Genomic DNA, 12,240 nt, shown 5'->3' with positions numbered 1-12,240 from the left:
GGAAGTCCAGGAAGCTCATGGCCAGCACCCCACCCTCCCCATACCATCCCCTACTTCACTCCCAGGCCCCCTCCCATCCATCCCCACCTCCAGGGTTACCCCCTTTCCTAGGAGGGGTCTGTCCTGCCAAGCTGGAAAGGACCCGGCAGCGAGGTATGACCAGTGTGGGGAAAGAAAGAAGCCCACCCTGTAGGGGGAGGGGAAGCCCCGGGCTAGGCAGTACCTGGAGCTGCAGGCTCTTTCTCTGGACTCTGGCACCCACACTGCCTGATGCTGCCTCTGGGGAAAGGGAGGGGTGATGGGAAGGATGCTCTTAAAGGGGAAGGCCAGCCTCCCTCCGTCTGCCTCCCCTGGGAGACCCAGCCAGAGAGGAGCTGGTGCCCACAGGCTGGGCATGAACCGCCTCCTGATAACAGCAGCTCACTGGGGAGTGGGGGTGGGGACAAGCCTGGTCTTTGTCCCTCCTCCATTCTTCCCCTCGCAGTTTGAGGTGGAGGCTTCAGGAGTGAGAGTTGCAAGGTGGGGGACAGAGGGAGGGGAGAAAGAGATGCTGCGGGCGTCAGAGGCCAGGCCCTGGGTCTCTCTCCCATCGCGACACCAACAGGTGAAGACCATGCTTCTCTGCTTTTTATTTTCCTATACGCTGTCAGAGCGATACAGCCCTGGGATGATCTTAGGTCACTGATTCGAGACACGCCACAGGTGCAGTGTGTGCACACATGTGTTTGGTGGGCATGCAGACATGTGCAGGTAGAAGAGTGTGCCCGAAAATGTATGTGTGCACAAGAGGGTGGGCCATGGCAGAAATAGCACTGGGGAAGCAGGAAGGGGATAGCGGTGAAGAACAGATTCCGGTGCATGAAAGTCTGTGCTCGGCTTCAACTGCTGGCCGCGGGAGATGCAGTGCTGGCCTGCCCACGTCAGTGAAATGCCCAGCCCGGGTGCAGCGGCAGCTCGCAATTAGCTGGCGTGTCCCACGGAGCCATCGCCATTGTCATCGCCTGGACAATCACAGCACACAGCATTTGAGGAGAGACAGATGACTCCGGGAAGCGGGAGGGCCTGGGCTGAGCCTGGGGTGCAGGCTGTCGAGATGAGAAATGGGTGCCGAGCACATGGCAGGGCAGGTGTTTTGGGGTGTGGGGCCCCGAATCCAGCACAGCCTGGGTGACAGGGCCACTTCCAAAGCCTGAAGGCTCATGGGGTGATCTTGGGTCTGTGTGTATGAGGGGGAGGTGAGGGAGCTGGATGTGTCCCAGAAGAAAAGGTGAGCCAATGGGCACCCTACATCCTGGGGTCCTGGCTGGGGAGCAGCCCCTTGGTCTGAAAGCAAACAGCACACATATGTTTAGCTCCAGGAGGGTCCCACTGGGAGCATTCTCCCAGTGACCCTCCATGTTTAGGGTCACCAAGCAGTGAAGTGCGGTCGCATGGAGAGGCCAGGTTGTGTCCTGGCTGGGGGATGGGCCTTCTCCGAGGCCACATTGTGGCCTGGAGGATGGAGCCTGCAATATCTAAGGCCACCGGCAAGACCTCCCCCCGGGGCCATCCCCTAGGCTCTCAGACTCCTGCAGTCAGTCAGAACTGAGCTCCCCTCACCCCCACCCATCCAGGTGTCCTCTTCCTCTACTCCCTCTGGGGGGCCTGCGTCTCCTCTCGCCCTGCGGCCGCAGTCGCCTCATTTCTTGCCTGTCTTACAGCACCAGCTTCCTCCAGGCTTCTCCCTGCCCGCTCATTACATTCCAGCTGTCCTTCTCCAGCCGCTGCAGGGAAACCAACCACCCCACAAGGTCGACCGAGCCTACCTCAAAGCCCTAGCTAAGTCCTCCAAGGGCTCCCTGCTCCCCCCAGGGTCAAGGCTAGAGACCCCTCAGGTCAGTATCTGATTGGGCCTCCCCACAGTTCCTACCACCTCTTGCCCTTCTTTTCTCCTCTTCTCTCCCCACCACTAGCTCCCGGAGTCCCTCTGGCTGCTCCTGGGTCACAGAGCAACATTCTGTTCCAGGACACGCCAAGCTCCCCAGTGGCTCCACTGTGTTCACACAGGCTCTTTTCTTGGCCTGGACTGCTCAACATCACCCCCATCCTGCCTGGCAACCCTTGCTTCACCTCCACCTTTCCTGGGGAGGCCTCGGGGACTTGCCTCTGCTTTCAGCACCCTGTGTGCTGATACCTCGATGACAGTGCTTATCACACGTGTTAGGTGATGGCTGATATGCTGTCCCTCCCTGCCCAGTGCCCTAGCCCGGCCCAGTATTCCCTCCAGGACATTCCCTCCACTGCCTTTCCTCACTGCTTGTCTCCGTCCCAGCCTCTGTGGCTGTTCACAGTGCCCAGGGTCAGGGCTAGGGGGTGAGTCGTCCCTGGAGCTGGAGCATCGAGGGAGCTGTGCTCCTGGGAGAGGCAGGGATTCTGCAACTTCAGGGGGCAGCCCAGGGCTCCCCCTCTCTGGGACACCCAGGGGGCAGCCTTGGGGATGTAAGGCAGGACATGGTCTTAGGCTTGCTAGGGAAGCCCAAGAGATCCCAGGAGCTGGGGGTGTTGCACCAGTGTGAACAGAGGGGCTGGGTAGAGAGCTGTCAGCTGAGGGGGAAGGGTAGCCTCGGGGCCTGTGCACACGGCATTTCCAGCGTTCCAGAATATGGCCTTCTCTAATCGCCATCGACATTCCGTTCCATAGGCACTTGGGCTGACAGCTGGCCTTCTTTTAATAGCCACAAGTATTCTGGGTGACATCCTAATCTCAGGGCATTCATAGCGAGCACATAACAGCTTACAACACCCACCCCCCAGGTACATCCAGCCTCCAGTCACGCAGACAGCGTGGGCACACACAGTTTAGAGTGGACAGGTTGGGGCATACTCAGTCCTATGCCCTGTGGTGTCACAGAGACAGAGAATATGTGCTGGGCACATGGTTACACACATGCACAAGTTACACTCCACTGACTCACTGCACACCACATACCACATACTGTCACGGTCACACATACTTACACACACAAGCTATACAATCATCACAGCACTGTAGAGCTACCACCACCTGCCATGCATGTGCATAGTCAGGGTCACGCAATCACAGACACTCTCAGGTACAGTCACAGACCACATTCAGGCATGCTCGGAGCATCTTGGAGTCACAGAGACCCCCAGGCACCCCAGGCAGGCAAGGGAAATCTGGGTGGGGAGGGAGTGATTCCCAGAGGGCATTGGGCCCGCCCACAAGAACAGCTCCCCTTTCCAGGCCACTCCCTGGGCTACTTGCCCCCTGTCCCCACCCCCTTATAGACTGGCAGGTGCCGGGCCCAATCACCTGCCCAGGCGTCTCTGCTTCCCGTCCCTGGGGCCTGACAGGGGCCTTGGCTTCCATGTCCTCCAGGCCCTGACTGCAGGGGAACCGTCCACTCACTTGCTGCGCAGCCCCCCACACAGCTGCAGCCTCCGTGTCCATCCAGCCCTGGGGAAGGTGAGAGAGTCACTATGAGGTGAGAGGGACATTCCAGAGTCTTGCTCTTGCCCTCTTCCCCAGCCAAGTGTCTCTCCGTCGTCCACACAGATATTCACTGAGGCAGGGTCTGTGATACTGTAGGCTTGCTGGTCACCAAATCCCTGCAAATTCTGAGTGCATGTGTTCATGTGTGTGTGTGTGTGTGTGTGTGTGTGCGCATTTGTGTGCCTTCCTAAGCATGTGGGATGGGTCTGTCTTCACTCTTTGATGTCATGCACTACAGTGGTTCAAGGCAGGGACCGCTGGCAGCTCCTCCCTCGGCCCCTTAACAGAGACCTCCAGGGATGGAAGCAGTGGCAAAAGGTCAGTGGCGATTCTTGGTGAGGCCCATGGTGGGCCCTGTAGTTACAGTGATGGAGAAGCCCAGGTGTGGCTGGGAGACAGGAGCCCACAGCACAGAAGGCTCTCCTGGGGACAGCTAGCTCCTGCCTGTCTCTTGGGAGGCCCCTCTAGGGCCACAAATGCCTGTCTTTTCAAGCTGTGGCTCTAAGCTCCTGGAATAATGCCAGCATGGAAGAGAGATGGCCTAGAGCTGGAAGATGCATGTTCAGTCCTGGTCCTGCTCCTGGGTGACCTTGGGCCAATGCATTGCCTCACCAGGGTCCCTGCCTGTCAGGGGCGGATGGTGCAAGGGAAAGCCATGGAACAGTTGTGAAGGGCTCTTCCTGACCGCATCCCAGGGCCCTGAGGGTCCCTGAGTCTCAGAGGCAGCCTTGCCCAGAGGCCTGAGGCTGGCCTGGTTGAGGAAAGGAGGGCAAGGTGCTAGCCAGCAAGGGCCCAGCATTCTTACCACCTCACTCTCTGAGCCTAGGGATGCCTGGCGTCTCCGTCCAGAGATCCAGCTGAGGTCCGAGGCCTGGCTGCTCAGTGTGGAGCGGTGGGTAGAGCGGTAGCTGGCGTAGGGGCCAGTGCGCTGGCCCGACACGCCCAGCAGCACCCCCAGGCAGGGCAGGTGCTGGGCAATGGCCATTCTGCAAGAACAACACATTTGGTTAGGAGATGGGGGTGGACCAACAGACTGATACAGGGCTAATGGGAGTGGAGAGAAAGCCACTGGGGAATTGGGGGAGTTTCAAACATTGTAGTTATGAGGACAGACAATTGATAGGGTGATGGCGATGGACAAAAAGACACTGGCAGTCAGAGGAGGTGATGAGGAAGGACAGACAGATGCTGGGGTGAAAGAGACTGACAGGCTCATAGTGTTGGGGATGGACAGACACTGAGGCCATGGGCATGGAGGGAGAGGCTTTGGGTAGCAGGTTCAGCAAGGTGCTTGGTTTCATCTCTCATGTGGCTGGCCCAAGGCACATCTCTTCCAATGGGGACCAGGGACGCTCCTCTGAGCCTGCAGCTGGCCTCAGCAGGGTGGGGAGTTACTGACACCACCAGGCAAAAGAAAGCACTGAAGGACTCCTCATGCAAGAGGCCAGCTGTGCCGGGATTCTATCAGCAGAGAAGGCTCTGGGCCAGAACCAGTCCCAGGCCTCTGCTAGGGCCCTTGAACTCTCCCGACTGTGGTCTCTCTAGGACATTGCTCTCTGGGGGCTTCTCTTTCTAGCAGGTATCACTGCTTATTGGCCATCTTGGCTGCCTTTGGGCCCTGGCTCCAAAAATTCCATAGTCAGGATTGGACAATGCCCAGGGAGCTCTGATGTCCCTCCAAGCTGAGCCCCCTGGGAAACTGGGGCAGTGGGTAGAGGGGATGCACAGCAGCTCCAGACCCCACCTAGGGTCACTGGCTGTTCCCAGCTGCTAGAGGTCCCCATATACATGAGAGATAGGAAAGATGGCTGGCCTCTGCCCCCATTCACTGCTTCAGGCCCTCTGTGCCCATGAGGGTGGGTCTGGAGACCTGGGGCTGGGTCCCGGAGGAAGGCCGCACCTGTACTTGGGGTGGGTGATGGCATAAATGATGGGGTTGTGGATGGCAGAGGCCTTGGCGATGACAGCTGGCACCGAGTTCATGTAGGGTGTCAGCACATGCGCGTACCTAGGACAGAGAAGCAGTGGTCCCCCTACCAGCTGGCCCTCCTAGAGCCTCCACAGCCCACCTTCCCACTCAGGAACCTTCTTCCTCTAGGCCAGGCCCTGCAGGGCACAGCCCAACCTGGCCCAAACCAGCACAGCCAAGTCAGCCCCCCAGGAGGGACTGCCATGCAGGGAGCGTTCTGACCGGAGGTGAGCGGGAACCAGGGGAGCAGTTGAGGGAGGGCGGCTGAGAGGAAGATGTGCCAGGTTGGGAGGTTCCACCAGGTCCACTATAGCTTGGAGCCTGTGCTGCTGGCAATAAGCCCTACCCACCCCCAGTGACTCTGGCCCTCCGCCCATCTCCTCCCCCACCCCACCCAACCCTGAGACCCACTGCTTCCCTGGCTGCCTTAGAGTGATTTCACCAGAGAGCTTTAGGGAGGACCAGGCCATTCCTGCACAAGGAGGTCTCGTACCCAAACAAGTCCCAGGATTAATAAGTATCACTGTCTCAAAGTGCTCCTGCATTCTGGCCTATGTCCATGCTGCTGTGGACATCAAGGCCCCCAGACTCTAGCCACAAAGGACGAGCAGGCAGGGGGTGAGTGGCTCTCCTGGCTGTGTGTCCACAGGTGAAGAGGGAGCCAGAAACTCAGGGAGAGTCAAGTGTTCCCATGGGATCTGGCAGGACCTGGTAGCCCTTGTAGGCCCTCAGGTCAAATCCACTGTGGTCCAGAGCTCCCCGCACCCCTAACCTGGTATGTGTTCCAGTGCCTCCAGGAGCGGGTGGGCCCATCTCCTGCAGGGAACCTTACAGCCCCGGGGAGAATGAACAAAGTTCTGAGGACTGACTTCGGTTGTGGGGATGGCTGGCTTGGGCTTAGACTGAGGAGGGTCCCCTTACCCTCCTCCCTCCCCTCTCCGGCCCCTGCCCCAGCCCCTTGGGCACTGCTCACCCAGCAAAGGCCATCAGGGCCACAATGGAGTAGGGGGCCCAGGAGAGCACGAAGAGAAGGATGACCAGCAGCTCGATCTTGGCCATTTTCCACTCTCTCTGCAGCCGCTGCCGTTGCCGGGGGGACCTACCACCACCCTCGCAGGCCCTGAAGGTCTGGAGAGCCCTAGGACGGGTGCAAAGTCCGAGTCTGACCCCACTCTGGATGCAGTGAGTGCCATGATCATGGCCGCTGTGGGGGAGGCTGCCTGGACCTACCTGGTCATTCCCTCCAATGCAGGAAGCCCTGACTCCCAAAAAGTTCTCCACCACATCCAGCCTAAGCTGACTCCTTGTGGTTCCCCCTGTGATGTCTTCTCTACCCCCACAGACCTCCTGACCTAGCCTAAAGGTCCCCTCCTCAGAAGTCCCCATCTTCTGAGACTCCTCTAAGCACCCAGGTTGCTCTCATCTCTAGACATCCCATCTACTACGCACGTGTGCTCAGCTTGTCTTTGCCCACCTGGAGCTGGGAATGTCCTGGGTGGGTGCACATGTGAGCCTGGGGGCAGGGTAGGGGCACCCTGGAAAGGGGTATGGCTACCCTCCCATCCAGCCCTTCCTCGCACCCAGCTCTTACTGGCCTGTCTCCCGGATGGCCCTGAAGATGAAGATGTAGCAGTAGATGATGACCAGCAGGGGCAAGAAGAACACAAAGCAGAAGAGGAGCATGGTGTAGGCTCGAACTGATGGCGTGAAGCTCATGTAGTCCCAGGAGCAGGAGGTCAGCAGCCCCTCTGGTACGTAGGCGCCTGGAATCCGGGGTGGGGGGCAGGTGCTCAGCCTTCCGGGTAGTGTGATTCAGGCTCCTCCTCCAGCAGGGGCTCTGGAGGTGGGGTCTGGGATCCCTGAACACTGGTCCCAAGCCCTGCCCTTCCCAGTTCAGTGCGGAAAGCAGGGCACCTGGAGGGGAACTTTCCAAGCCAGTTTTAGCAGGCAAAGCCCACTGCTGCCCATTTTTGCCAGTTTGGAACAGAGACCTCACCATAGCCCCAGGGTCTCACTCCACCAGATTTGGCCAGGTGCTCGATCCTGCCACAGAAAGGTGGGTGCCTTCCTGCTAACTCTCGTACCCGCTCAAGCCCCACACCCCAACGCCTGTGTGTCTGACTCTGCAACTCAGCATTGGATACACCTGTCACTTCCCACCACCCAAGAGCCATGTGGTCTTCCCCTGTACTGGGAGAGGGAAACCCAGGTCACACTCTGATTGCTGATGGCACATCAGTTTTTTCCCTGCTGCTAGTCGTGTGCCCTGAATATCCATCTGCCTTGAGCCTCAAGCACTCCCTTGGCCCCACCTGCCAGCTGGCCACCCCGAGTCTACCAACCTGCCCCTTGAACATGCCCTTCCCAGCTTATCTTCCCCTCTCCCGATTCCCCCAGTCCACTTACTCCAGCCAAAGAAGGGTGGCAGACTCCAGGCTAGGGCATAGAGCCAGACGCCCAGCAGGACAAGCGCCGCCCGCCTCTTGGACACCACCCCGATGGTGGCCAGTGGGTGCGTGATCACCAGGTAGCGGTCCAGAGCAATGGCCATCAGGGTGATCATGGAGGTGATGCCAAAGAGAGCCCCACAGAAGGCATAGAACTCGCAGCCTGTGGGCACAGCTCCCTGACCTCAGATCTTGGCAGGAGCCCATGAGGTACCCCAGGGGAGGGAGCGTCTGAGGATGTCACATACTCAGCTCCTGCCTTCTCTCCAGAAAAGCATCCCTGAGCCCCTCTCCAGCCTGGCTACTTGCCACATCTGGCCCAGAAGCTGAGTTTTCCCTCTTGCTCACTCATGGGATTGAGGGCGGCCACCCATTCTCTGCCCAGGAAGAGCAGATCACCTCCTTGTCCAAGGCCACCCTCCACTGTGGGCATGGCCCACCACAACCCTCCTCCTCCCTCCAGCATGAGGGAACCCTGAACGTCTACCTGCCTCCCCGAAGAGCCACCGCTTATGGAGGCTGCTGGCGAAGAAGACAGGGGCCTGGGTGAAGGACATGAAAAAGTCACTGACCGCGAGGTTGATAATGAACATGTTGGCAGGTGTCCTGAGTCCTCTGCTCCTGTGGAGGGTCAGAAGCTATCAGGAGGTGCTTCTGCTGGGGAACTTCCCTGAACTACATGTGCACACACACACGTGTGCCCACGCACACATGTGCACATGTACAGTCACCAGCCACTGGGCCACAATCCGTCTTGCTGCCTAGCCAGCACCAGCCAGATAGCTCTGGAGCCTGACAGTGTGGACTAAGAAGTGAGGTCCCCTGAAAGACAGCAACTCTTGCCCTGTATGGAGAGCAATACCACTCCCAGAGTGTCGTGCAGCCCAGCAGAAGCAGGAGCTAGCTCTAGGGCTCATCTGTTTCCTCCTCTCTCCCTCTGGAACCCTCTGCATGACCCACACTCTCTCCTTGGACACACCCCTCATTCCTCTGAACCCCTCCAGGCCAAGTTCTCCCAAGTGGCTCCTCCCGCAGAGCTTCTCACATCTTCCTCCTCAGGTGCCCCTCCTTGTCCCCCTCATTTCAGTATTTCTGCAGTCTTCACCCTCGGGGATGGCCCAGGCTGTGCCCTATAGGTCAGGCACTTTCACAGACTTCTCTCCCATAATTATCCATCTTTGCATCTATCCCCTCCCTCTTTTCCAGATGGAACACGGAGGTTCCCATCCAGGAAGTGGCTTCTTCCAGATAACAAGGTTCAGTAAGTGGCACTGCCAGGATTCAAACACTTATTTGATGGGCACTGCACAGGCGTAGATTTACTTAACCATCACATTGACTCCGTGAAATCAATCACAACTCTGTTTTGCCAACAAGAAAAACGGACTCCCAGAGGATAAGTGACTTGTTCAAAGTCGGTTCAGCTAATAGGTAGTAGGGTCAGAATTCACTTCTTCACCTCCTGTCTCACCATTCAGCCCAAGAATGGGGCAAGTGGGGAAAGAAGCTGGGGGTGGTTTCCAAGGGTGGCTGCTGAGAGTCTTGAGGATTAAGGGTCCTGTTGCCTGGGCTGCTCTTTGAGGCAGAGGAAGGATACCCTCTGGGGCAGGTGACATGGAGGTAAGCTGAGAGCAGGGTAGAATGGACAGAGGCTCGGGTATTGTAGGGACATTTGTCTTACAGAAACTATGCCTGGGGCCCATTGGCATGTGCCACTCAAGTTGCCCTGGACTACTCTTTGGCCCCTTCCCTGAGCTGGAAAATGGAGGCCTGCCCTGAGACCACTGAGGGCCTGGCCGTGGTGTCCCCACCCAGGCTCAACGGAGCCCTGGCAGAACTGGCACTAGAATTCCTGCCCTGTCTTTGCATGGCCAGCTGCCCTCAGTGCCCATGCCCACCAACCAGGTACCTGCAGAAGGTATAGATGACCATCAGATTGCCCAGAATCCCCGTGAGCCCCACCAGCAGGATCACTGTGCCCAGGGTGTAGTGGGCATGGTCCGGAACATCAACTGTGGGGAAAGGTATCCAGGCAGCAGCCTGAGCCCTGGCTGCCTGCGGAGAGACAGAGAAATAAGAGCATCACGTTATCCTGTCATCTTCAAATAGCCCCGAGAAAGAAGGGTTAGGGTTCCCATAGGGTGGGTAGGGAGACTGAGGCTCAGAGTGGCACAGCCACTTGCCACACTACTAGGAAGTGGCTGAACCAGAGTGGAAATTCAGATCTCTCTGAAGTCAAGCTCAAGCTCCTATACCATGACACAGAGGCACAAGGATTCTAGGATCATCTGTTGGAGGCTGGTCGGACAGACAGACACATGTCTGACAAGGAGGAACATGGCTGGAGTAAGTCTACCTTTCCTTGGGGAGAAGGCAGAGCCATCCCGTGGGTGGCTTTCTCTCCACTATATGGCCCTGACCCAAGCACTCAAGATGGTCCGCAATGGTATTCTAGGCCCTGTAGACTCTGGGGTGGTGGGGTTGGGTAGAGCCCCTCTCCTCAAGACCCCCAGCCTCAAAGACTGCCACAGTATAATGGAATGGGGCTGAGTTTGATGCCTGGCATGGGAGAGAGGAAATGAATTTCCCTTTAAAAAGAAAGCTTACGGGGCACTTGGCTTGCTCGGTCAGAATAGCATATGACTCTTGATCCCGGAGTCATGAGTTTGATGTTGGGTGTAGAGATTAATTAAATAAATAAACTTAAAAAAAAAAAAAAGAACACTTAAGTTTCCCATGACCTCCCAGGGAGGTCATGACCCTATAGGCCAGTACAAAGGGCTTTAAAGACCCCTCTGCCCTAGCTCCTTTCCTGGGAAGGAGGACAAGTTAGTCTCTGCCTTGCCTCCTATAGCTACAGAGCCTTTCCATCCTATCCAGGATATAGGCCTGCATCCCAGGGTCCTAAGGGCCAGCCCTCCCCAGTTAACAGTGGGTTTGGAGGCTATGGTCCTGGGGCCCTGGCAGGATCTTGGACGCAACAGAAGGCACCTAACACCTCACTCTGGGCTGGACAAATCCAGAGACCTAGGGTATGTCTTCCTCTCTGGAAGGCTTCATGGGACATCCAACCACCCTCAGAAAAGAATGGATGCAGCCAAGGACAGATCTGTGCCATTCCAGCCCCTTGTCCTTTAGGGTTGACCTTTCTGTTCCTCGAATGCACTCCACAGGGAAAGACATTCCCTACACTGTCTTCCTTGTCCTCTTTGTGGGATAGACTCAGAGAGGTCCAGTAACATGACCAAGGTCCCACAGTAGAGCTCAGGCCATTTCTATCTCCCTGTCAAAGCCCCTGTGTGTTCCCAACATGGAGGCCAGGGTGAGGGGAGGGGAGGCTCTGTGTGTGCACACGCTGGCCTCTGGCTTACCGTGGGACTGATGGGTAGAGGTTGGTCCAGGCTGGAAGTGCTGCTCCGGTAGCCGTCCCACCTGCTGGGTGAAGCTGGGGTGGCCACACAGCTGGGCTCCTGGGTTCTGGGCCCTGAAGGAGGGTTCATCCTGAAGTAGGGCCGTCCTTTCTCAAGCCCACAGAGAAGTCAAGGGCACAAGGTGCTCAGGATATTAGCTGTGCCCCGTCTCCCAAATTTCCTCCTTCCTTAGCATCCCTGCTTGATTGGCTGGCTGCCTGTTCCTGCATCCAGCATGGACCGAGCCTGGAGCTGCTCTTCGAGCTGATGACTGCTGTGTCCAGTGAAGCACAAAAGAACGAGTGTCACAGCTATGGCGACTCACAGCCACGGGGTCTGTCCCCACCTTTAAGTAGCGGAGCGGGGAGTGCACATGCCCAGTTGCTCAGTCCTGCGGGCTCCCTGAGATACAGGTCCCTGGGTATCTGTCCACAGAAGGTTTGATGATGGTAGTATACATGTGTGAAAGTGTGTGTGTGTGTGTGTGTGTGTGTGCGTGCGTGCGCGCGCGCGCATGCGCATGAGTATGAGAGTGTGTGTCAGTGTGAATGTGTCTGTATATGTGTATTTCAGGGGAGACTGTTCTGCTTGGCCTCCTGGACATTGGACAGGAGCCTTTGTCCTCCCCTCTGACAAGGCTCTCTCTCTTCCCCGAGCTCATCAAGAACAGCGTCTGCTCCCTCAATGATGCCCGGGGTTGCCCAGTGGCGCCCAGCTTCACCCTTTCCATGGGGTGCCCTGCCCTTAGGTTCAGCCCACATGAGTCCATCACATCTTCACAACCACCCCCCTCCCAGAACCAAGGCTGGTCACCCACTCCACAGATGAAGAAGCTGAGGATGTGCCAGGATATCACACAATCAGGGTGAGATCACATCACAAGGCATTTTGTTTATTTCTTGCCTTTGATAATAAATTTTT

General features: G+C 57.5%; 1 protein-coding gene and 2 long non-coding RNA genes across 4 annotated transcripts in view; 2 read left to right on the top strand and 1 right to left on the bottom strand.

Moving 5' to 3' along the window:
* Positions 1 to 2,816, top strand: part of LOC121036893 (uncharacterized) — a 25,028-nt gene extending 22,212 nt beyond the window's left edge. Inside the window, exon 3 of the long non-coding RNA XR_005793523.1 lies at positions 2,804 to 2,816. This is a non-coding gene — a long non-coding RNA (uncharacterized LOC121036893). The remainder of the gene's footprint in view (positions 1 to 2,803) is intronic.
* OPN4 (opsin 4) lies at positions 610 to 12,240 on the bottom strand. The gene is made up of 10 exons (XM_040485635.1): positions 11,281 to 12,240; positions 9,819 to 9,964; positions 8,397 to 8,530; positions 7,869 to 8,072; positions 7,054 to 7,225; positions 6,436 to 6,600; positions 5,394 to 5,501; positions 4,299 to 4,479; positions 3,314 to 3,457; positions 610 to 1,001 (listed from the first exon to the last, which is right to left on the bottom strand). Exons 1-10 carry the CDS (start codon positions 11,407 to 11,409, stop codon positions 921 to 923), a joined length of 1,464 nt encoding a protein of 487 aa, XP_040341569.1. The 5' UTR covers positions 11,410 to 12,240; the 3' UTR covers positions 610 to 920.
* On the top strand, positions 3,359 to 9,830 carry LOC121036892 (uncharacterized). Of its 2 annotated transcripts, none has more exons than XR_005793521.1 (4): positions 3,359 to 3,485; positions 6,540 to 6,644; positions 7,047 to 7,213; positions 9,116 to 9,830. It is a non-coding gene; the product is annotated as an uncharacterized LOC121036892 (long non-coding RNA). The 2 variants fall into 2 exon arrangements; XR_005793522.1 differs by lacking the exon at positions 3,359 to 3,485 and adding an exon at positions 6,121 to 6,237.

Source organism: Herpailurus yagouaroundi, unplaced genomic scaffold (genome assembly GCF_014898765.1).
Source record: "Herpailurus yagouaroundi ecotype Mexico unplaced genomic scaffold, PumYag 163, whole genome shotgun sequence".
Classification (NCBI taxonomy): Eukaryota; Metazoa; Chordata; class Mammalia; order Carnivora; family Felidae; genus Herpailurus; species Herpailurus yagouaroundi.
Note: the sequence above shows the minus strand (reverse complement) of the source record. Positions and strands in the feature narration are given on the sequence as shown.